The following is a 24,893-nucleotide window of genomic DNA, read 5'->3' on the forward strand; positions in this document are numbered from 1 at the left end:
AAGAGGTGGAAGCAAATAGAAATATGAGAAGTATGGTGCTTGTTTGGAGTTGGATTATCCACATCTTAGTTTATATTGAAGTAGAAAGGTGTGGCTGGTTTCAGAACTACATGCTGTAGATAATTGGCAGACTCGATTGTATAGACTCCTTTTTAGTAGAAAGGAACAATAGCTAGCTCATTGCTAGCAGTAGCTAATGCATTTTATTATATCTCACTGTGATGGGATTTAAATTAGGCATGAGGGAATGTCCATGTATGCGACGCTGCCTTTTAGTATCCTGAGCTTGTAGAAAGTTTGCTACGGGGACTCTTGGGGCAAACTCTGTTCTTCAGTAGACGTGGACCACAGGTAATGTCTTCATGGCCAAAGGCGGCGTGTGTGTTGGTGGTGGGGAGGGGAGTAACGGCATCCTCAGGCTGCCCTTTAACAGTGTGCACAAAGGACTGACTTTTTGCCAACAATTTCTCCAGTAATATTAAAGTAACTACCATTTCCACCAGGGAGTCACAGTAAGGGATCTCAATGGCAGCCTTTGGCGGGGGAAATGCAGAGGGGGAGACTTGATTTAGCCAGAGTCTTCCTCTCCAAATTACCTGATTTAAATAACCCCTTCCCTTTTTACGCTTCTGGCCTGGGGCCTGCAGGAGGCCTGACCTGAATCAGCTCTGTGGCCCTGGAGCTAAAAATAGGGCCCTCTTAGAGGGCTTGGTGAAAGCAGAGTGTCTCAGCCTTTCTCTGTGTTTATCTCTGTCTGCCCTAAGATTGGAAAGCCTCCTATTTCTAGGTTATTTTCATGTATATAATAATTTGCAAAGATATTTGTCATACCATTTGAATTCTTCCTGAGTGCCCTTGAATTTGCTTTTCAACAGTTGTGATTTAGCCTCGTTTCTCTTAACATTCCTTTGCTCTGTAAAGCTCCAGCACCCTGGGCACCTCGCACTGAGAATTTTGCTTCTGAGTAACAGGTTCAGATTTCATGTGCCAATGAAATGTTTGTTAGAGAAAAAACATGCCTGTCATTGTGTTTGATGTAAAATCATAAGCTTTATTGACTTATGTCTGCCGCCTGTTGCTAGGTAAATGGCTATAAGACTAGCTTCACTCTGCTAATGGCAGAAATGCCCTATCGGATGACACTGGTTTACTCAGACTAACATGTTGATTCATAATAGCGTCTAGCGTAGCTTCTGTGAAGGAAGCATTACTAAGTGTCATTTGTTGAATGGGCAAAAAAATTGTGTGGTGGTTATTTTTGCATTTGGATAGTCCTTCCAGTACTGGAGGCTTAGAGTATGTAAGGATGGATGCTGTTTTGTAGTTCCTAAAGACAGCAGTGTTCGCATAATTGTTAAGCTGAAAAGCAGCTAGTATGCTAACCTCAGTTAACGCAGCGTCAAGAGTATCTGAATGTAAAAGGGACCTGCTAGCTCTCCAGGCGGTTGTGCCTCTTGGTTCCATGGGTATAAGTGAGCCTTGGCTGTTATCCAGAGAGACCTGTAACAGGTGCAACTGGAGCCTTCCTTTTCCTGAATTCTCTGCTCACCCTGAACATGAGGGAGACTCACTCAGTTGAAACTGTAACTCTTAAAGCTACTTTATAATAATAGAAATTCTCAAGAGCCCCGGATAGTAATTTTGAGATGTTATTTTAAATGTCAGTTTTTTCCCCTCCTACCTTGACCTTGTAGGGTAGCAGGAACACCTTCGTTTGAGACGCCTAGTAGTACAAAACAATTTTAATGTCCTTTTTTTAGTATGGTAAAGTATTAGAGACTGGCCAAAGGGCTTAGACTTCTTTAAGAGACAAAATGCCAGTAAGTTATTCTTTTGTTGAACTAGTTGTTTAACAGAAGAGGCTGTAGAGTGAGAGGGTGTGGGTCATGTCCCTAGTATGGCTTATTGCGGGTGGTGCTTTAAGATTGGGGGCAGAAGAGCATGTTGGAAAGCCATTGGGATGATAACACACAGAGACATGATTGCATCCTGTGTGCTGCTCCCTGGATGCTCTTTCCAGAATCATGTAAGCCTTACAGCTGAGGATTTAAGAATGAGTGCCTTAATTTTTCTTAAACCACGGTGGACTAACATTTATACATAAGGCAAGTAATTCAAAGTTACTGGGAAAAAGCAATTTCTCTATTACAGCAGAAAGCCTCAAAGACTTATTTTTTTGTTGAAGTCACCTCTTCATTCTCTTTTCCAACAAGCCGAGGATGAAGCTGAGCACTACGTAGCAGGGATTCTGTCAGCTCTGCTTTGTGAGGAGCAAAGTAATAGTCGAGGGGTGGCCAGGAGAGGGAAGTGTAAGTTTACGAAAATTTCCCCAAAGGGATGGTCTCAGTGCCCTGCAGGAGAAATGCTAACAGGCTGTCCATCGAGTGACATCTGGCTTAAGAAGTACTGCTGTCAACGGTATGTGGTACGTCAGCTCCGGGTTCCCGGAAGAGGTGAGAGTGAACGCAGAGCTAGAAATGACAGGGAAATGGAGACGGACGTCTGCTGGCGGTGAGGGCGCGCTGGGTGAGAAGGCAGGCACTCGGTCACAGCTTCGCGGCGGCTTCTAGCAGGGCTTGAGACTGCTGCTCTTTCCTCCACAGGTGCTACACTCCCAGTCCCGCCACGTCGAAGTCAGGATGGCCTGCATCCATTACCTTCGGGAGAACCGAGAGAAGTTCGAAGAGGTGACTGATCATTTTAAACGTGTAACGGTGCCTTGACTTATAGGTACATGTTAGCCGTTCGAGTGGTCGAGTGGGAATTTCACAGGTTGGATCTGATTGTAGGTTATGAAGATAAACCTTATAAAGACAAACTGCTTTTTTGAATTCAAATCCATAGTCAGCTGTGATTTTTTTGTTTGTTTTAAAGGCCATCTTGTGGTGTTCATTTATTCAGACATTGAGAAAGCTGCTGTGACAGATGGATCACATCTGTGGAGGCTGGAGGGTGACTTGGGTGGGACCTGAGCATGTTACTAGTGAGCCGTGTCTGACATGACCAGGGATTGGTGACCCCCTGTGAACTGTAAAAAATCGCAGACCTTGGTGTATAAGAAGTAGACTGAGCATAGCTAATGTTGAGCCTCTGATTTTATCGGGAGGTATTTATAGGTTTTTAATTTACAGGGTTCATCATTATGAACTACGTATCAGAACATTATAATTATATAAATAATGATTAGTAGTTAATAGAATGTAGTATAGCTAATTAGTACTTAACAATGTCTTATCAACTGACTGTAATTTTCTTAGTAGTAGGCTGTAGTAGATGCCACGGTGACCTATTTTCATTTTACATTGAAAGCCTTGTAAGATTTACTGGTTATTGGTTTTATGATGTAGAATTATCATCCGACAACCTTTAGTGGTATTTTCTCCCCGTTGACTGCCAAAAGAACGTTGACACTTTGCATGTAACCCAATTCTAAGACTTAATAGGTAAATATTGTTTAAAGGTGCTCTTGGGTTGGAATTGCTATTTTTAAGCAAAATTTTATTACTGGTGACATTTTTCTGGATGCCATGTTTTAAGATGAACAGTAATATATTCCAGGAAGGAGAGTTACCTGCTTGATTAGAAGATTTGAAAACTTGTCTTATTTTAAAAAGCTGGTTATGTGTAGGCTAGATAAGAGGGTATTATGGCGGAGAGGAAGGTAGGGTAGAGAGGTGGTCTTTAACTATTGAAGAAACTACAAGTGAATTAGTTAATATTAGCTCCAGAGGGTAAGTTCTGTTGACAGTCATGGAAATTGCTAGCGTTTGTTGAGCATTTGTGTCAGCAGGCATTGTTTTAAGCGCTTTGCATATATTCATTCAGCTCTTACAGTCTTGGGGGGTATGATCTGAGGCTGAAAGTTCTGAGGGGGAAAGTTTCACTTTCTTTACAGTGAATACCTCTACCAGTTTCTATTTACCAGAATTGGGAAAGACTGTCTAGTGTAGAGGGATGTGCTTTTTTATTGAAAATGTTAAGTCAGGGCCTAGGTAAGTACTTTCTGATTAAGAAGAATCAGTTGGATGCAGGCTTGTGTCAGACCACAGCTTAAGTCTCTTGCAACTTTGAATGGTTCTGTGGGGTTGTTTTATTTCTTTAAATTCTATAAATAATAAACTAATAGAGAACAGTAGCCTCTGATTGGTGGAATATTTCAAATATTTGACTGTTTCAGTGCAAGTATGCATTTAAACTTAGGATACTTTTGGAAATTAGAGTATTTCATCAATAAAAAAATTAATCTCTGTCTTAAAAAAAGGGCATTTAAAAGTTTTTTATAGACCAAGCAATATATTTTAATGTTTTTAAGTATATCACTTTGCTAAATTAACTGAGACTTTAATTGAAATAAAATTGAATTTGGTGTTTCAGATGAGTGTCTTTTAGAGTTTTCTCAATTAAATTAGTGCAATTGCTATGAGAAAAGCAAAAAATGTAATCATATAGCTTGAATCAAATCAGATTTTTTTTTTTTTAAATAACAAGAAGACAAGCTGGATTAGAAAAATGTTGATTCTTCAAAATATCTTTAGCATTATTAGTTCTTGTTTGTTTTTAGTGTAATTGATTTAAGAGACAATGACTGTTCATGTCTGTTAGGGAACTAATATTTCTTAGCTCTTGCATCTGTCTTTAGCGCTCTTCTAAGCATTGGCCATTACCCAGTTAGTCTTTAAGTGCTGCTTTAACCATGTAAATTCTCTGTCGATGTCACCTTGCATGCCTCCTCCCTCGGTCTGATAGTCCTGCCCCTGCTCCTGGCATAGGCAGGTGAGCAGGCGAGCTCCTCTCACTGTGCTCACCCCGCGAAGCAGCCCCCCTCTTGCGGTGCAGGTGATCCCCCCCCACTGCCGCCGCCTCACGGGGTGCTGTCCCAGTGCCCCCCCAGATCCTGTCCAGGAAATGGTGCCTCCTGTGTTTTCTTCTTAAAATTCTGTTGGATCTTTACGATGTTTTCTTAATAATTTGTACATATTTTCATAATTAGATTTTTTTCTGTGTGTTTGTGTGTGTGTATATATATATCTTACTGTTACTCTTGTATCCAAGGTTTGTGTAAGAATTCAGTAATTCACAGTGAAGAAAGTAACTTTTGATGGATTTCTAATAGGCCTTTTTCCCTTTTTGCAGTTTATAGAAGGGTCATTTGAAGAATATTTAAAACGTTTGGAAAATCCACAGGTATGTAGTAATCTTGTAATATATTTCTTTTCTTTTGTGTGTTAAATAATGTATTCCAAATTCATTACAGTGTGAGGTGAGTATTACAGTGTTTGGAGGAGTTTCCTTATGCACAGTTCCTGTCTTAGGTGCACGTTTAATTGGAAGACGGCTGGTGCTGTGTATGTGCCATGAGCGTTGCCTCACTCGGGACAGAGTCATGCTTTCTTGATCTGTTGTGACGACTCGTGAATGTAGTATAAAGACCTGAAATAGCACCGCAGAGGATTTCCAGAGTGTGGTGTTGGTGTGTGCGTGGGGCTTGGTGGACAGAGCAGTATTCGATTGCTTCCTTAGGCAGCTGACAAGACAGGGTCCATTCCGCTTAACGTGGTCAGCGCGAGAAGTGGGAAGAGACTGCTGAGGATTAAGGACAGCCCTTCCCCACCGACTCCCACTGCCAGCACTTTCTCAGTCACTTGGAAATTAAAAGAAGTTTTCTGTTTGTTATTTTCTCTTCTCCTGCTGAGAAACCTAATGCTCTTTGTGTAAACATCCAAATGTTAACGGAATGGCCTGTAGAATGTTCCCTCATCCCCAGAGATGATCACTGTTAGATTTAAAACGACAACAAAGACGCCGCCAAGAGGCGTCACATGGGGAGGAGAGGGTGTACTAACGGGAGGGAAGGGGTTTCGCCAGCGTGCGGGGTCTCTTCGATTCCCTGACTAGTTTGAGTGCTGGCTGTGGGCTGCGAACGCCGGGCCCCGGGGCAGCGGAAGGCGCTGGGCTCTGGATGCCCTTCTCGGGAGCGCCCCTGCAGCAGGGCGGGGTGTGCGGTGCGTCCTGAGAGGTGCAGGGGGCTGCTGCAGTGCTGCTGCTGGTCCGTCGCTCCAGTCACAGTCTGACTTCTTGTGACCCTGCGGACCGTGAGCCCGCCAGTCCCCCTCTGTCCGTGGGATTTCAGTCAGGAACACGAGTGGGGCGCCATTCTCTCCAGGGGGTCTTCTTGACCCAGGGATTGAACCTGAGTCTCCCGCATTGGCCTCCGTCACAGATAGGAAAGATTAAAGACCAGAACGTTAACAGTTCTCTCCAGCTATTCCTGGTGGTTTTTATTTCCTTTGTAGAAGATGAAGGGAACGACAAAGAGCATTTATAAATTTTTAGTCAGAGAAAACCCCCCAATATGATTTTATGGTAATCTTTGGGAACAGTTCAGGCTCTTGGGCTGTGAGGGTCTGAGAAAGGATAGAAGAGACTTCCTGAGAGAGAAGGGGACAGGGAGGGGAGTGAGGCCGTGTGAACGGACTGGAGGTTGATTTGGGGACCTGCAGGGGCGGGGTGGGCGGGTTGCTGCAGTTCTGAGCGCCTGGGAACAGGTGTCTCCTTCCCAGGGTGCGGGCCGCCAGCTGTGTTATTCCCAGGACACTCCCCTCCGCAGTCTGGGCAGACCTCCTCCAGATGTTGTCGGTACCTTCTGACAGAACAGGTTGGTTCTTACTAGCAGTAAATGCTTCTGCCTTGGTTCTCCTTCTCCCCGATACATGGAATGTATGAAATGAAGAGAAATGTCGTCAATTGATAAGCTCCAGTGCATCACCCAGTTCTCAGAGAAAGAGAGCTTTCTCCTTTTTTCTTAAAAATATCAGTGGAGCATTTTGAAAAACGCCTCAAAAAGAATATATTTTTGTCAGCTTTACAGAGGTAAAGTTGACATATGATAGATGTTTTAAGTCTGTAATTTGATGAAATCTGGCAGATGCATACAGCTGGGTGATCCCCACCCCAAACCACACGGGGCATTTCCGTCTCTCCAGAAAGTCTCTCGTACCTTTTGGCAGTTGGCCTTGACTCTCCCCCTGCACCCACCCGTGTGCGGAGTTTTGCCTGTTCGAGACTGGAACAAATAGAACGATGTGGCTTGTAGTCTTGTGTGTCTGGCCGCTTTCACTTAGCATAATGGGAGCGCTTTGAGATTCATCTGTGTTGCCCTTTGTGTGACAGGTCATTTTTATTGCCGAGTGGCCGTGCATTGTATGGATGTGCTGCAGCTTGCTTTAGCAATTTACAAGTTGATGGATATATGATTTCTTCCCAGTTTGCTGCTGTTATTAAAGCTGCTAAGACTATTTGGTTGCAAGTCTTTCTATGGACATATGTTTTCTTTTCTCTTAATTAAGATTGTTAATATTATTGAGAGTGGAATTCCTGGGTCATATGGTCAGTGCATGTTTCACTTAACGAGAAATTGCTAATCTGTTTCCCAAAGTGGCTGTGCCGCTTTGCTTTGTCATTAGCAGTGAGTGAGAATTTCAGTTGCTCTGCATCTTCATCAACACTCAATATCATCAGCCTTTTAAAATTGTAGCTGTTTTAGTGGCTGTGTGGTGGTGTCTCACTGTGATCTTAACTTGCATTTCTCTAGTCGTGTTAAGAATCTTTCCATGTGCTTATTTGCCATCTGTATCTCTTTGTTGGTGAAATGTCTTGCTCATAGATTCTGTCCTTTATTATTTTGCTTTTGTTGAATTATAAGAGTATTTTATACCAAGTATAATAAATTCTGTACTGGATATATATTTTCCAGTACTTTCTTCCTGTTTGTATCTTACCTTTTAGTGTTCTTAATAGTGTCTTTTGAGGAATGAAAGTTTGCTTTTGATGACTATCTAAGAACATTTAAATTAGTGTTTTTGATACAGTATAGTTCTTTAGTTAAAATATATTTGTAGAAATGCTGGGCTCTTACCCTCAATGAGAAAGCAGGCTAAACATACAGAGTGTTGAGTAAGTAAAATTATAGCGTTCAGGTAGAAGACAATGATAGAACATAAGTTTAAAAAAAAAAATCAAAATTGTTAGAGAAGGCAAGATATAATGGCCATTGTCTACTTAACCAGACTACAACAGAATTTATTCTGAAGATTAAATACTTACAAAATGGTACCTTATTTGAGAGGTAGTGTCTTGTTGACATGAGAAGTGATGCAATCATTCTGCACAAAATGGAATAACCTTGGGTTTAAGATCTCAGCAGATGGTTTCAGGGAAGGATTTCCTCTATACCAAAAGGTATTGCTTGTGGAGTTTATGAGAGGCTGTTATTGTTAGGCAGAGGCCTATTTTAATAAATCTATTTTAATGTATGGCACCTATTTCATTTTGAAAAACAGAGCCAACTTTTAAGATTTATTGAGGTGCAAAGTCTGTGGGGAAAGATGATCCTTCTCTGAGAGGATTTCAAACCGTCATCCAAAAATCCTTTCCTTATCTCAAATCTCTCTTCTTTGAAGGTAAAAGTGGCAGCATTCATTTACTATAGTTCTTTTTTTTTAGTAACTCTTGGTATTAAGTCTTTACTAATTTCACAGATAGTTTAGGAATACATTCTCATGGTCAAAGATTTATTGCAGAATGAAGAGTGAAAATCCTTACTTTCCCCCTCATCTTTAAATTCCTGTTTCCACTGTCAATTTAGGATGTATCTTTGTTCTCTTTCTATGTGTATGTGTCTATATATATTTATTTTGTTCTGCACAATAGGGTTATTTTACTGACTGACTTTTTCCACTTAACAGTCTGAGTGATCCTTCCAGGTCATTTCATAGGAGTATAGCTCAGTTCTTTTTGGTGATTGCATGATATTTCTGTACATAGTTTGGGTGAATGATAAATTTATTTAATTGTTCCTTGTCTATTAGTGGAATCTTCGGGCTATCTTTAAAAATTTTTTAAAAATTGTTACAGATAGCTGTAGCGGCCATCCTTGTTTATATACAGTTTTGTGGACATACGAAATATTTCTTTAGGATAGTTCTATAGAAGTTGAATTGCTAGCTTAGAGTATTTAAATTTTTGATATATTCTGGCCGTTTGCTTCTGAAAAGCTTAAGGACTTAAAGTGACTCCTTTAGTATGAGAACTTCTCCCACATGTTAAAATGATTCCTGGTACACTGCTTTCTTTGGTGCCTTCGATTATTCTGAAGAGAGCCGACCTGCGCTTTCTCACCCTTTCTGATCCACGCGCTGCCCCTGGTCAGGGTCCTGCTTTCTGGGGACATACTGTGTGCGGGCTCAGTCCTGAGTGCTCAGTTGGAATCTCTGCCTCCTCTAAGTTCTCAACTTAGAGATACTATGTCATCCTGCCACACCAATAGGAATTCTAATTCCAGCCCTGTTACTAAGGATATTTGTTACCAAGACTTGGGCTGCTTTTTAGTGTACACTATAGCTCATTTTATAAAAATATTTTTATAGTATTCTCAGTAGTACTAATAATGAGCTTTTCGGGCCATTAAAGAAAATGCATTTGAGTCAGTTCCAGGATGAACCTAGAGCCAAGTAAGTCAGAAAGAAACAAATACCATATTAATACATACGTGTGCAACCTAGAAAAATGGCACTGATGAACCTGTTTGCAGGGCAGCAGTGGAGATGGAGACAGAGACAAAAGATTTGTGGACACAGTGGGGAAAGGAGAGGGTGGGGCGAATTGAGAGAGTAGAGTGGAAGCATATTTTTATTACTGTGTGTAAAGTAGATAGCCAGTGAGAATTTGCTGTGTGATGCAGGGAGCTCAGACTGGTGCTCTGTCACAACTTAGAGGGTGGGCTGGGGTGGGAGGTGGGAGGGAGTTTCAAGAGGGAGGGGACATAAATATCCCTGTGATTAATTCATGTTGACATGTGGCAGAAAGCAACACAATATTGTAAAGCAATTATCCTGAAATTAAATAAATTAAAAAAATATTAATGAGCTCCTCTAGCTAATTTATTATATAAAGATGTGTATTAAGGTATTGTAAAAAGTAGACTCTTATGGGCCAACTTGTTTTCTTCAATACAGGAATGGGTTGGACAAGTGGAAATAAGTGCCCTTTCTCTTATGTACAGGTAAGCCCTATAATAACAGGTAAACAAAAATAAAGTCAGTGGGAAATTAACATGTTCCATTGTAACGAAGTTGTTAAAAATAGCAGAATCACGTACAAACCTTCTAGAGAAACGATTTCCTACTTTCTCAAGGCTGGTAGCATTGAATGGCTGATAGAGCAAAGGCAAAGCACCATATTGTCAATTCTACAACTTTTTGTCTGTTAGCAGATCAGGTGACTATTTTATTTTTTCAAAATGTCTTTATAAATTTCATCTCCATGATTTCTGTGGTTTTGAGGTCTACTTTTAGAATTCTATCTGAAGTTATATATAAAATTACATTTAAAATTTTGCTTTTTTAAAAGGATACTTTTTGCATAAGTGTGTTACCGCCTAGTTATCCGTCACTGCCTTTTGTCCGCTGCTGTTTCTCCAGTGCTTGGAACGTTGCTTGGTGTGCCTGACTCTTGAGTGAATGAATGAATGGATGGTTAAATCTCAATTTCTGGAGTGTGCTTCCATAAGAAATAATTTCTAAATGTTATTTTCAGGAAAGATTTTATAATTTACCAGAAACCAAATGTTTCTCCTTCACAAGTAACTGAGAATAATTTTCCTGAAAAGGTAAGAGTTGTTCTAAGTTCTTCTAAAGGATTTAAGTAAAGGAACCAAGTAAAGGAACCACTCACTTGCCATCTTGACTGCCTGAGCTATAATTTTTAAGTGACTTTTTGAGTTTTTAAAGTTCTTATTAATCATTCACAAGTTTTATTATTTTGTATTTGTTTTTCCGCACAAATGTTGAACTCTATTGTGACATTTTATTAGATAAAAATAATTGAGATGCCAGTGTATGTGATTAACTCGACTATTACTGTTTTACATCAATATATACATTAGATAGAAAAATAACTTGTGAAAATAGGTTCTACTGTTGCATCTAGAAACACTTAACTGTGATATGTTTCCCATTCAGTTCAGTTCAGTTCATTTCAGTTGCTCGGTCATGTCTGACTCTTTGCGACCCCATGAATCGCAGCACACCAGGCCTCCCTGTTCATCACCAACTCCTGGAGTTTACTCAAACTCATATCCATTGAGTCGGTGATGCCATCCAGCCATCTCATCCTGTATCGTCCCCTTCTCCTCCTGCCCCCAGTCCCTCCCAGCATCAGGGTCTTTTCCAATGAGTCAGCTCTTCGCATGAGGTGGCCAAAGATTGGAGTTTCAGCTTCAGTGTCAGTCCTTCCAATGAACTCTACTATTACTGTTTTACATCAGTATATACATTAGATAGAAAAATAACTTGTGAAAATAGCTTCTACTGTTGCATCCAAAAATACTTAACTGTGATATGTTTCCCATTACATTACAGAGGTAGTTTACTGGCTAAGTCACAAAGCAGAAACAACTGAAAAATGATGTAAAGCCTAGAAAGCGGGGGGAAAAAGCACCATGATTCATTTCTAGAGAGTTTTGTTTTCATGATCTGCATTGGGTTATCCAGGCCAAGTTGAAGTGTCTTGTCACCACGTTTATGGTGTTAGGGGGAAGGAACCGGGGTAAATATACCTTTTAAGGACTTGTGGGAGTCCGAGGTGCCTGGCTCTAGATCTGGCCTTTACAGTGTAATTTTTGGAATATATGATATAGTCTAAGCAAAGTCAGTGTGCGTTGCTCTTTGCATAAGTGATCGATTATTTAGAAGGTACATAAAGCTGTAAAGCAGAAAAAAAAAAATGTACTTTTGATTCTGCTCCTTAGGGGTAAGTGTTATTAAAGTTTTAGAATATTTTCTTACAGTCTTCTAACCCTTCTGTTTCAATAGTTGAAATCATTTGTTCTTACAGATTGTGTGTGATTTTTGTGATGCAGTAAACATTTCCCCAAGTCATTAGGAATTTCTGATTCATTGGCTTTGTAACATTTCAACATATGGATGTATCATGACCACATTACAGCTTTAGGTTACTTCTAAAACATTCTACTGGGAAATTTATTTACTGGTAACTCAGAGATATTAGAGGTGTAAGTAGCTGTGTAAATGTTGAATGTGAAGGGCTGGAAGATGAATTCTGTTTTTCCCTTTCAGGTGTTACTGTGTTTTTCAAATGGAAATCATTATGACATTGTCTACCCCATAAAGTATAAAGAGAGCTCTGCTGTGTGTCAGTGTAAGTATCACCCTTGTGTTGGCATAGACATTTTCTTCCTAAGCTTTGTGGTCTTGAGCAAACAACTCAGGGCAGATACACTGTTTTGTTGCATAAAAATACATTTCTGACAACTTTAGGTTACCAAAAATCTTAATACTCTAATAAAAACTTGTTTCAATAGAAAAAAGGTGCTAGTAGAGTAGAGTTTGACTTGTAAATACGAAGTTATATTTTCCTGTGGTAATTAATATTGTTAATAAAGATTTGTATGTTTTTAAAGCTTTTAGTGCATAGCTTGAAAATCTAAATGATTCAGGAAATCAGTATTTGATTGTATTTGTCACTTGACCAGGGTTTCTTGACCTTGGCACTGTTAATACTTAGGGCACATAATTCATTGTTTTGGGGGTTGTGCACATTGTAGAAAGTTTAGCATCTATTATGCCCATAGTGGGACTTCCCTGGTGGCTCAGATGGTAAAGAATCTGCCTGCAATGCTGGAGACCTGGGTTTGATTCCTGGATCAGGAAGATCCCTTAGAGAAGGGAATAGCAACACACTGCAGTCTTCTCGCCTAGAGAATTCCATGGAAGGGGTGTCTGCGAAGTCGCAGAGTTGGACACAGCTAAGTGACTGCCCTTCTGACATGCTAGTAGGGCTCTCTTTCTCCCCTGTGACAACCACAGATGTCTCCAGACTTTGCCACGTGTTTCCTGGGAGGATAAAACCTCTCCACCTCTCCCAGCTGAGAATTACTGCCGTGGCAGCGCCTTCCTCCCTTCTTTATCTGCTTTATCATCTGTTCTGACAAAGTGCGTGTGACTCATATGAAGCACTGTGCTGGGCATATGACAGCCTTTCCCCCCTATTCTTTAGCTAAGGGGGACCAGTAAAGACAGCACATGATGCCTGCCTTTTCAAAGCTGGAATGTCCAGCTTTTGATTGACTGGGAGAGGCAGAGAACATAGCCCAGGATGCAGACAGCCAAACTTCACATCTCAAAACAGATCAATTTACAACTTTATATTACTTGTATTTAATGTATTGACATATTTAAAGCTAACAGCAATACAAAAAGGTATCACAGCTGTGAGCCAAGGCTGATAAAATTAAACATGCACAGTGAGCAGTGACCAACTATGGCGCACACTGTGCTAAGCCTCTGCATACTGCTTTCATATTTCATCCTGGCACAGTGAAGTGCTCTCATTCCAGCCGCACACAGGAGGAAACAACTGGAGCGGTCACACAACCTACCCAGCCTGAAGAGGCTTGGATGGAAAACTTAGGGAACACTGAGTTTTCTAGAAAGAAGATGCCTTTTCATAATGGACTAAAAAGAAACCTTTGTAAAATGTATTCTCAGCAACCACGGAAGCATATTGAGACAGTGTTTCTGCTTTCCAAAAAGAGGAAAACAAAAACAGACCCACACTCCAGAAAACATAGAAATATGTTGCCAAATGCTCAAAACCTCTGCATGGAGTTCAAGACTCCCATGTGTTTTAATTCGGAAACCTTACCAAAACAAGTGCACTAAGAATTCATCACAGTGGTGTCTGCCCCTCAAAGGAGTCCCCAAGAGACCCCCTTTCTCACCATCTGTATCTCCCTCAGTATCATCCAGACGACAGGCAGCGATAATTCTGAACTAACTGCAAAGACCAGTCTAGCTTCTGAACTAACTGCAAAGACCAGTCTAGCTGCTCTCTAGGTAATTTTCTGATTAAATTGTGTTATTGGTCATAAGGTGTTACAAGGTATTTAGTTAAGGTTTCAGAAGCCCGGTTGTCTGGGTTTTATGTTAGAATGTAAAATTAATGCTGTGTAACATCTCTTTCTCGTTAACTGCAGCTCTGCTTTATGAATTGCTATACGAGAAGGTGTTTAAAACTGACGTCAGTAAGATCTTGATGGGCCTGGATAGCTCTGAAGTAGCGGATGAAGAGAACAGTGAAATATCAGATTCTGAGGATGACAGCTGCAAGTAAGAGTGACTTTGTCCTAAAGTACCTTTGTAGTGCCATACAAGGAAACAGCACAGTGAACGTTTTTGTATGGAGTTGCCTCACTGAGTGAGGTATTAATGGTATTTCTAAAGTACAGCAATCTGCAGTAGAAGTTTCTTTTTTTCCTGCCACTACTGTTACCTCATTTCTATTATGGGACTGTTTCTTTCGGAATTTGATTTTTTGTTTATTTAACTTCGTTTTTGCTAAGCATCTGTTTCTGTGTAGTCATGATGCATATATCTCTGAAATAGATTTGATTCTACCTATGTGTGTGTTGGGGGACTTCCCTCATAGCTCAGTTGGTAAAGAATCCGTCTGCAATGTGGGAGACCTGGGTTTGATCCCTGGGTCGGGAAGATCCCCTGGGAAAGGGAAAGGCTACCCACTCCAGTATTCTGGCCTAGAGAATTGCAAGGTCACCAAGAGTTGGACACGACTGAGCGACTTTCACTTCTTATGTATGAATATTCTTAAGTTTTCAGATTAGGCTGTTAATTTAAGTAACCAGTGATGAAAAATGGCCATTTGGATTTCCTTGACTTTCTTTGTTTTCTTTCTTAGATAATGCCTCCTCCTCTTTTTATATGATACAAATCCCAAGTTGGAATATAAGTATATGTGAACAGCTCTGGATAGTAATGTTTTTTATTTATGTTTGTTAATGGTGTGAATAAACACCTTTTAACTTAGAGTCTGAAACTTATTTTTCTTTTCCACTTAAGACATACAAGGTAGTGGCTAAGAGCTTGGGCTGTGGACATTCTGACCTGGTTTCATTCCTGGGTTCCTGCCAACTAACTGAACTTAGGGCAAGTTGCTTAAAGCCTCAATCCCTTAGATATAAATGAGGATATGTCAGTATTTCTTTAAAGTAGATAATGTATAAGAATTAAATGAGATGTACGTGTACAATGCACAGCCCAGTTCCTAGGTATAGTGTCCAATGTGTATGAGTTTTTATCAGTGATATTAAGGAATGTACTTTGTATGTTCTAAGAACCAACCGATTTTATCCTCAGTGAAGCTGAAAGTTGTATTATTCTTTTTGTATGAAAGTATCCTGTGATGTTATGTACTGTGAAACTAGAGGAAGATGAAATTAAGCCTCAGGATATCTAATTCTTTATTAAAGACTTACAAAATATATCTCCTTGTATCTGTGATTCCAGGCATTTCTTAAATGGTTGATCCTGATTGAAACTTTGATTGACTACTATTTCTACTTAAGAAAGAAATGAGTACAAAAAATAAAACCTATTTTGTTATAGAAAAAAAAAAAAGAAAGAAATGAGTCAGATTAAAATCTGGGTCTACCATTGTAAATTAATCCTAGAATTGATTAAGTGACTTTGCACAGATGGAAATTGTACTCCATGGTTTTCTGCAGGTGCCCAGTATGATGAAAGCATGTTATGGAACATACAGGAAGTTGGGCTGGAGAATGAATGACTCACTTGTTTCACTTATCACCATGAGTTGATGTGGGGGGACTTCAGCACATGCCCTGTGGTTGTGATGGCTTTAGCAGAACTGGGTCTGGGATGGCACCTGGCAGGTGAAGTGTGGAGTAGAGGCTAGTAAGCTTGTAGAAGTTTACCAGGGATGGTGTGTACATTGTCATGATCAGTTTTCCTTTTTATGCTGCATTACTGTAGCCCTGGGACTGTGGAGGCCTTTCTGATTAATTTTTTGTTGCGTTATTACGGTTTCCTTTACTAGTGTCATGTCTGGCTTAGGGAAGACAAAGGTCCATTTAGGGGAGACTGCTCCATAATCATGGCAAGATGGATAGGCATGGTATGGTAATGAGGAGAAAGCAAGGATGCCCTTGTTCTTCTGTGCCTGGATGCTTTTCACATTTATATTGATACATCTGGAAGTATTAGGAATTAGGGTGCTTTTTAAATCCAGGCTCTAGATAGATGGAGTCCCTGAAATATTGCTGCATTTAGGGGTGTAACTCCTAAGGACTAGAGACGGATTTGTTAAGGAGGAGGACGTGTATGACAGAAGAATACAGGTAGCGTCTCACCTTACCACCCAGTCAGCTGCCCGCCCTCTGTCCAGCCTCACCAGCCTCTTGGCTGCCTCAGGGTCTTTGCACTTACTTCCCATCCGCCTGCAGTACTGAACAGCCATACGGTTTGCTCTCTCGTCACCTTTAATTCTTTATTCTAAAAGATATTTTTCTTTATCCCATTTTTAATTATTTGAGCTAGGCCTCAACACTGTAGTTTTTTTTCTACCTTTTCCCCCCAAAGCACTTAGCAGCATTACTGATTACTGATTACTTATTTAGCTTGTATCTACTTTCACCAGACTGTATATCTTGTAGTGGAGTATTTTGTTTAATGGAGCCTCATCTGTTGATGGACTTTCCTGGTGGCTCAACAGGTAAAGAACCCACCTGCCAGTGCAGGAGACACAAGAGATGCAGGTTCGATCCCTGGGTCTGAAAGGCCCCCTGGAGAAGGAACTGGCAGCTCAGCCCTGTGCTCTTGCCTGGAAATCCCATGGACAGAGAGCAGTCGAGCAGGCTGCAGTCCACGGCATCACAGAGAGCTGGACACGACTGAGTGCACACACTTACATACACACGTATCTATTGATATATTTTTGAAAGGAAGTTTTTACATTAAATGTTCTTATAAACTCAGTTACTCTATCATCCCACATTTCAAAGTTTATTTCTGTTTTTCTCTTCTTGTTGATTAAGTCAGTACGAATTACTGATAAAAATCTTTGACTGGAGAAGGAAATGGCAACCCACTCCAGTACTCTTGCCTGGAAAAGTCCATGGACAGAGGAGTCTGGCAGGCTGCAGTCCTTGGGGTTATATGACTGAGCATGCATGCATGAGGAGGGTGGAGGAGATGTGTTGGTAGCAATAAACTGGTAAACTTAAAAAAAAATCTTTGACTTAGATGCATAGACACATACATGTACATCGTGTATGTGTTTACATATACATATGCACTGTTCAGTTTGTTTGAGCTCCTTGGAATATGGTTTTGACTTTGTGGACTGTAACTGAGATTTTTCTGTGAGGTTAGAGTTAAGTGATTGTGTGTGAACATTTTTATACTCCTGATGATACCTTTATTTCTTCCTTTGTAGGAGTAAGCCTACCACTGTTAATGATGTGAATGGATTTAAAACTTTGTCCGGTGATCAGGTATTTTTATTTAATGCTTTTTCTTCAATGTAAGAAAACCTACGAGTTTATAGCCTTAATTTTTTTTCTCTTTTCTGGTACATTTTCAGTAGAGTCAGGATCATCTCATAAGACATTTTTTTGGTGACTTCCTAATTTTTAAAGCTTTCTTCTTTTGATTTTTCTCTTATACATATCTCAGACACATTTTAAAAGCATTTCTGTGTTGATTTGGCTTCTTGGCTTTGTTTACTTAGCACCCGAAAAGCAATGGAAACTCTCCTAGCCTTCCTTTGTCTAGAAAGGTTCTTAAGTCACTCAGTCCAGCAGTCTATAGAAATGTGGAATATGAGATTTGGCTAAAGTCTAAACAAGGTGAGTTTAAAAAAAAAATCTGTATTTTCCAGAAATTTGCTTTGAGGCCCTTGAAAATGATTGCATCAACTTGATATTATGCTGATATTCTTTACAGCTCAACAAAAGCATGATTATTCCATTGCTGCTGGCTTACAGTATGAAGTTGGAGATAAATGCCAGGTAAGTGATTATGTAGAGGAAGAAAAGATTTTACTTGAAATCTTATATATTCTAATAGGAACTAAAAAACAGCTAAGTTTGGATGTGTTGTTAATTTGAGATTTCAGAATATATTTTATTATGTATACATTTTAATAGTTAAACATATTTAGCTTCTGAATGCATTACTAAAATCTTGTGTATCTAAAACTCTGCGGCCCTCCACATGATCTTTAAAGCAGTTCAGTCTCTGATAGCACTTGCTGCAAAGATGTAGCATAACATTTTAGATTTTTAGATATTTTCATTACAGCTGGGCTTCCTGGGTGGCGCTGGTGGTAGAGCCCGCCTGCCAGTGCAGGAGACCTAAGAGACCTGGGTTTGATCCTTGGGTTGGGAAGATCCCCTGGACGAGGGCTTGGCAACCCACTCCAGTGTTCTTGCCTGGAGAATCCCATGGACAGTGGAGCCTGGCGGCCACAGTACATGGGGTTGCAAAGAGTCAGATACAACTGAAGCAACTTAGCAGCATACTTCAAAGCCGTAACAGTCACATTTTAGATTTTTAGATACTTTTGTTATAGATGGCAGATAATGTACTGAAATTGATTCAGACTTGACACTACAGGTCAGTTTGGTTTATGAAAGTCATCCTGAGAAGTTTTGATGCAACATATAGTTCTTTTGTTGGATTGAGAAAAGAAAGGGAACAGTTAGGGAAGTTTTGCCTTTTACTTTGAATAAGCTACTGCTCTGGGCTTAACTGCAGCTGACTGTTAAAGGGGAAAGTTGAGTTATGTCAGCGTTTCTTACATGGAGTGATACTGCACCCCTGCCTCCCCTCTAGCAGTGTCTGCAGACACTTTTGGTCATTACACCTGGGAAGGTACTACTGATACCTCGTGGGTAGGTATGAGGGTAGTGAGGCCAGGCGTGGTGCCAGACGTCCTAGAATACACAGGACACCCGCCGTTCCCCCGCTCCCCGCCCCCCAGCACACACACACAGCAAGGGCTCATCTGGTCCACAGTGTTAGTAATGCCAAGGCTGGAGACACGTCCGTGAAAAATGTGACTCACTCTAAAACAAAAAGAGCCCCCATACACCAAAAATACTGTTATTTGGAAGATAATTGTCATCAAGAATGGTTCTCATCAAAAAGTGTTACCTTTTAAAAACTATTTTGAAGTAGCCATTGAGACATTTCTTCTTGACTTGTGGAGGAAATAGTCATTCCTTCATGATAAAGTGGTTTGTGAAAGGTGTCTGGGGGACCAGGATGTTTCTGGGTGTCAGTGACAGACTTTGCCTGAAGGACGTTCAGTAGTGTGCTGATTCGAGGGTGTTTTAAAGTCGAGGAAGAGGATGTGACTCTTTGAGGGTTGTCAGAAACGTGCTCCAAGCACAGAGCCGAATCTGGGAGTCTCTTACTATAGTGATTTGGGGAACTTGGCAGAGAACAAAAGAGAAGAGGGCCCTCCCTCCTCATCCTTCTTAGTAGCGAAGAGAAAGTACTTATTTTGTACTGTTATCGCTAAAAGTGTTCTAGTCATTATTTTAAACCGAGCATGTTTCATTTGAGGTTTCGGTTTCTTTCGTAAAGTAGATGCTTTTGATAAAGCAGAAGGTAAAGCAGGTGCTTGTTTTAATTTTTTCCTTTTTAGAGTATTTTCCTTTTCTACTACTTGACTATTTCACTTGGATAAAATTTAATTAAAATTTTATTCCGTCAAATTTTATGGAAAGTGTGAAAATGAAAGTGTTAGTCATTCAGTTGTGTCTGAGTCTTTGCAACCCCATGGACTGACCGTAGCCCGCCAGGCTCCTCCGTCCATGGGATTCTCCAGGCAGGAGTACTGGAGTGGGTTGCCGTTTCCTCCTCCAGGGGATCTTCCTGACCTAGGGATCGAACCCAGGTCTCCTGCATTGGCAGGTGGACTCTTTACTGTCTGAGCCACCAGGGTCTCTGACTTGAAGATGACTTTCATTTACTCAAGCATGTAAATGTAGTTTCAATTTGAAATAAAAATTAGCTTCAGAAAATCTTTTTTATTTTTAAACTCTTGAGGAGAGGGAAGCAGTATCCTACTGTGACCAAAGAATAAAGTCTCAGCTTGAGGCCTTGGAATGGGCAGCTGCTGTCCCTCCGCCTCTGGCTGGGAAGGGTGACTGTTTGGTGCCATTTTAGTACCCATCCAGGAGTTCTGGTGTTCTCGAGTTCTGGACCCAGTCCCCCTGCGGATGCTGAGGGCTAGTGGTACTGATAACGGGAGGAGGTGGCTTTGAGCAGGGCTGTGTCCGTCCGGCTGCTGGAGCAGGGTTGGGGGTGCCCTCTGACAGAAGGAAAGCAAAAGACTGACTCCTGTCGTGATGTGCTGTTGTGTAATAACCAACTGTATGTTAGAGAAGAGACGATGCATCTATTTTTAGGGAGCAGAAGGTCACATTTACATATTACAATGTTTTAAATATTGGAAAAGTGAGAAGATACTGTAATTTTCATAACAGGTGCTCGCCTTTGTTGAGCGGTTGCTGTGTGCAGACTGGTGTCCTTTATATGTATCATGCGTACCTCATTGCACCTCCGTGGTGCCTGTGATGTAGAGACTATAATTAGCCCCGTCTTGCATATGAGCGCAGTGAAGCACAAGATAAGTTACTTGCCCGAGGTCATATTGCTGCTGAGTAGAAAAGTGGGACCTGGAATCCTGGCTGTGGTGCCACAGCCCTGCCTTCAGAACCTTGACAGTTTAGAAAAAAAAATGGAAAAGTAAGCAAAGGAAAGTATTTTGGAAAGAGATACACAGGTCTGGGAGATCAGAGACATTATGGTGTACTCTTTTGAACTTAGTTTTGTTTTTAACTATGTGTGTTCCTCTACGCTTCAGTTGAAAATGAAATGGCAGTTTAAAAATGAATCATTGATGCTAAAGCATCAGGTGACTGATTTTTCTTTGTGCATTTGTTCAACAGGTTAGGTTGGATCACAACGGAAAATTTTCTAATGCAGACTATCAGGGGGTTCACTCTGAGAATGGGCCAGTTTTGGTCGAAGAACTTGGGAAGAGGTACGTACTGTTGGCAGCTGAGGTGTTGATTCACTTTCTCCTCCACTTCGCCTGATGTAGTCATGAGCATTTCTAAATGTTCCTGTGTGAATTCGGTTAAATGTGCTGCGGGTGTATGCAGAAATAGTTTTTTAGATCTCTTAGAAAAGTAGTTTGTGTTCAAATTTAGTGTTTATGTGTTAAGGTATTTTAAATAAAAGATGTTTATTTCATTGCTTACTGTTTAAAATGTGCCATTTTTCACTAAGGCAGTTTGGAAAACTAAGTCTATTGTAACTGAAGCTTTGGAGGACAGGGACAGTATTCATTTCTGATTTCATACATTGCTCCCTTGCGTAGTTTTCAGTAAATGATTAGCTGGTGGAGTGAAACACTTGCTATGATACAGTGTTACTTTAAAACAACTTTTGTTTCAGCTGCTGCAGCTTTTATTTGATGGAAAGGTAGTAAGCTCCACCTAGACTTTACCATGGAGAATTTCAAACATACACAACTGAGGAGGGTAGTCAAGTGAATCCCAAGATAACTGTCACCCTAGTTTCATAGCTAACAGCAGGTTTGGCATCTTTTCTGATCTCTTCTCCCTAACCCCTTAAAGCAGAGGAAAGGAGCAGAATTGGAATGTTTGAAAGTAGATCCCAGGCGTCACACCATTGCTCGTAGATGCTTGTGTGCCTCCGTGCATCTCTAACACAGTGAAGCTTCTCCATTCCCCATCCTTAGCTACAGCACTGTCATCACACCTCTCAGAATGGTTTTCTTTCCTTCCTTCTCTAACCTTTTGCTTAGATTGTGATTAAGACCCCTCAAGCTTCTGTTCTTTTAGGTTAGAAAGTATGTTTTTGACCTTTGTCATTTGATTATAATTACATGTGGATTGCTGAATGCTTTGTACTTTATAGTGTGTTTTTACTATACGAACTAAGACTGGAGAGTCTTAGGTAAATTGAACATAAAAGATTTATGTAGACTACTTAAGTGCAGTCTCAGTAGAGTACTTCGGGTTACTTCAAGTCTTTTTCTCCTCTTTAAAGATACTCACCGAAGAACCTCAAACCGCCTCCCTCAGAAAGCTGGAACACAGTGTCAGGGAAGAAGATGAAAAAACCTCCTTCGGGACAGAATTTCCATTCTGGTAGGAGCTCATCAAGTTAGTCTTCCTTTGGGGGAGGGGATGGTGCTTGGAGTTGTTGACAATAGGAGAGTTACGAAGTATTTTTGGCTTCGTGTCACAGACGTGGATTACAGAGGGCCAAAGAACTCAAGCAAGCCAATAAAAGCACCGTCAGCTCTACCTCCTCGCCTCCAGCACCCCTCGGGAGTGAGACAGCACGCATTCCCCAGTCACTCTGCTGCGCCACAGTCTCAGAAAGCCTCCAGCGAGCACAAAAGTCTTAGCAGGACACCCTCACAGATCATAAGGTAACCTTCCTGAATGCAGGAGAGCTGGAAGTTACGTGAGCCAGCGTTTCTTATTTGCTGTGTTCCACGCAATTAGAAAGTTACAATTTTTTGTTCATATACTTGTCTAAAGTCTTAATAGTAAGAGTATTGTTGATAAAATAATGTGAGAATTTCAGTTCTTTATTACTGTCATCACACAAAGTAATTTTGTAGTTTAAGACATTTTGATTTTTTTATTTTTCACACGACAGCAGGATACAAATTGTATTCAGGTTACCATAGATTGTAAACCAGGAGTCACGGGAACATATCTGGGGACATATAGTGAGGTGCAGAAATGTCATGGTCTAAAGGTATTGGGAACATATCTGGGGACATAGAGTGAGGTGCAGAAATGTCATGGTCTAAAGGTATTGGGAACATATCTGGGGACATATAGTGAGGTGCAGAAATGTCATGGTTTAAAGGTATTGAAATCATAGTCTGTTCTCTTATCATGGTGGAATTCTTGGAAATCAATATCAAAAGATGTTTGAAAATAACCCACATATTTTCAGAGAATGAGATGGTTAGATGGCATCCTTGACACAATGGGCGTGAATTTGAGCAAGCTCTGGGAGACTGAAGAACAGGGAAGTCTGGTGTGCTGCAGTTCATGGGGTTGCAAAGTCGGACACAACTTAGTGACTGACGGCAGCATATACTTCAAGTGCAGTGTGACATTTGCTATGAGAGATCTTTGACTTAGCCATTGAAAGCCTCAGTAGAGTTAAAAGACTGAAAGACACAGAGGGTGATTGCAGAGAAGAAAGCATTTAAATGAAAAATTAATATCAGAATGAGAACTCAATTTCAGTGACACTTTTAAAACCCCATGTATTTGGAAACTAAATGTCCACTTTCAAATAATGGGTGTATCTAAGAAGCTAAAAGAAGGAAAATTAGAAAATATTTGTAGCAGAATAAAAATGGAAAGAATTTATCAGAATTGGTTGCATGCAGCTGAAGCTGCTCAGTGCAGCTAAATACAATGTGGAATCTTGAATAAAGTATGAAAACAAATAATGGACACTAACATAAAATTTTCTGAAATTTGAACAAAATCTGTAGTATAGTTAATAATACTGTATCATGTTAATTTTTTTTTTTAACAACATAGTATTTCTTTATATTCTCAGGATTGGATTAGAAATTAGACATCTTTATTTTTGAATAACTTTTTTTCAGTGATTTAGATCTTATCCTAGACGGATCTTTTCCTGACGCTGCATAGTTTTCTGGTAGTCTGTAATGTGTTAAACATTGAATTCTAGCTTGCACTCCTAGTTCCCTGCAGGGTGAGGTTAGTTTCTTTTACATATGAACTTAAATCATGCAAAGCAGTCAGCTTGCTTTGTTCTGGTAGTTTACGACTGTTTGCGGTCACGTGTCTAATACTGAACAGGTTGTTGTGATCATGAGATATCAGCATTCTGACTGAATGTGCAGAGGCACGTGCTTCTGAATATGCTTCCGGGTCATGGTTTCCTGTGGTGGTGGTCTTAAATTTCCCCTAACCTGCTCTTCCTCCGAGTAGCTTATGGAGCGGCAGCATAGTTTATGTTCTTCGGAGGAGCGTCATTTGAGAGAGTGTGTCTTAGGTGGAGGCCGTCCTCTTCTGCATCCTTGGCCGTGTCCCCTGTGGGTGCTTGTGGCTGGTGCCTTCCCCATCCGAGGTCGACCTCCCCAGTTACCTGAGCGGCTGTAGGACTGGCTATGCGCTTGCCAGGCTCTGGTCTTCAGTTTCTTTATTTTTGGCTTTTGGGCATTCCCATTTCTTGGGAGCGTCCTTAACACTTTGTCACTGAAGATAGTTCATGTACCATCTTTAAGACAGAGTTGTAGGTTCTTAGGCTGACACAATGCCAATACTATGTCGTTTTCTGGGGCTCTGGAAGCCTGCTACCCCGACAGGCTTAAAACCACAGAATGAGTTACAGTTCTGGAGGCTGGAAGTCTGAAGTCACGGTTTGGTAGGGCCTGCCCTCTGAAGGTTCTAGGGGAGAATCTGTTCCAGGCGTCGCCTACTTTTGGTGTTGTCCACAGTCCTCGGCAGCCCTTGGCTTGCGGATGTAAGTCTCTGCCGCCATCATCACGTGTTCTCCCTGGATGTCTCTCTTCTGGTAAGGAACCCGTTATAGTGGGTTTCAGGCCTGCCCTGCTCCACGGTGACTTCATTTTGGTGTGATCACTCTTGCTGCAGAGACCCTGTTTATGAAGTCACACGCACAGACCCCAAGGGGCGGGACTTGAACATGCCTTTTTGGGAGACAGTTCCAATTCATAACTCACACTGACACCTCACACCCATTACATTCTTCTTTTTACTTGAACAAACTATTTAGGACAGAAAATTGATATCGTTCAAAATCCAAAACACTCAAAAATTTGTTCTGATAATTCTCCTTGCCATCCCCATTAATCCAAATGGTCTAGCTTCCTTCTGCGGTTGTTGTTCAGTCACTAGGTTGTGTCCAACTCTTTGCGACCTCATGGACTGA

General features: G+C 40.8%; 1 protein-coding gene across 6 annotated transcripts in view; it reads left to right on the forward strand.

The window, feature by feature from the left end:
- OTUD4 (OTU deubiquitinase 4) overlaps nt 1-24,893 on the forward strand; it is a 42,483-nt gene that overhangs the window by 1,879 nt on the left and 15,711 nt on the right. For 4 of the 6 annotated variants that reach the window (XM_070474804.1, XM_020898243.2, XM_020898240.2 and 1 more), the window contains exons 2-13: nt 2,604-2,687; nt 5,134-5,184; nt 10,014-10,060; nt 10,594-10,666; nt 12,135-12,216; nt 14,054-14,186; nt 17,329-17,386; nt 17,623-17,740; nt 17,838-17,902; nt 20,855-20,949; nt 21,984-22,084; nt 22,185-22,371. In XM_070474804.1, the coding sequence (XP_070330905.1) occupies nt 2,604-2,687; nt 5,134-5,184; nt 10,014-10,060; nt 10,594-10,666; nt 12,135-12,216; nt 14,054-14,186; nt 17,329-17,386; nt 17,623-17,740; nt 17,838-17,902; nt 20,855-20,949; nt 21,984-22,084; nt 22,185-22,371 (1,094 nt within the window). Of the gene's footprint in view, nt 1-8; nt 2,454-2,603; nt 2,688-5,133; nt 5,185-9,351; nt 9,510-10,013; nt 10,061-10,593; nt 10,667-12,134; nt 12,217-14,053; nt 14,187-17,328; nt 17,387-17,622; nt 17,741-17,837; nt 17,903-20,854; nt 20,950-21,983; nt 22,085-22,184; nt 22,372-24,893 lie in introns of those variants that run through there. The other 2 variants (XM_020898241.2, XM_020898244.2) reach the window with 2 other exon arrangements.

This window comes from Odocoileus virginianus, chromosome 12 (genome assembly GCF_023699985.2).
Source record: "Odocoileus virginianus isolate 20LAN1187 ecotype Illinois chromosome 12, Ovbor_1.2, whole genome shotgun sequence".
NCBI classification, from domain to species: Eukaryota; Metazoa; Chordata; class Mammalia; order Artiodactyla; family Cervidae; genus Odocoileus; species Odocoileus virginianus.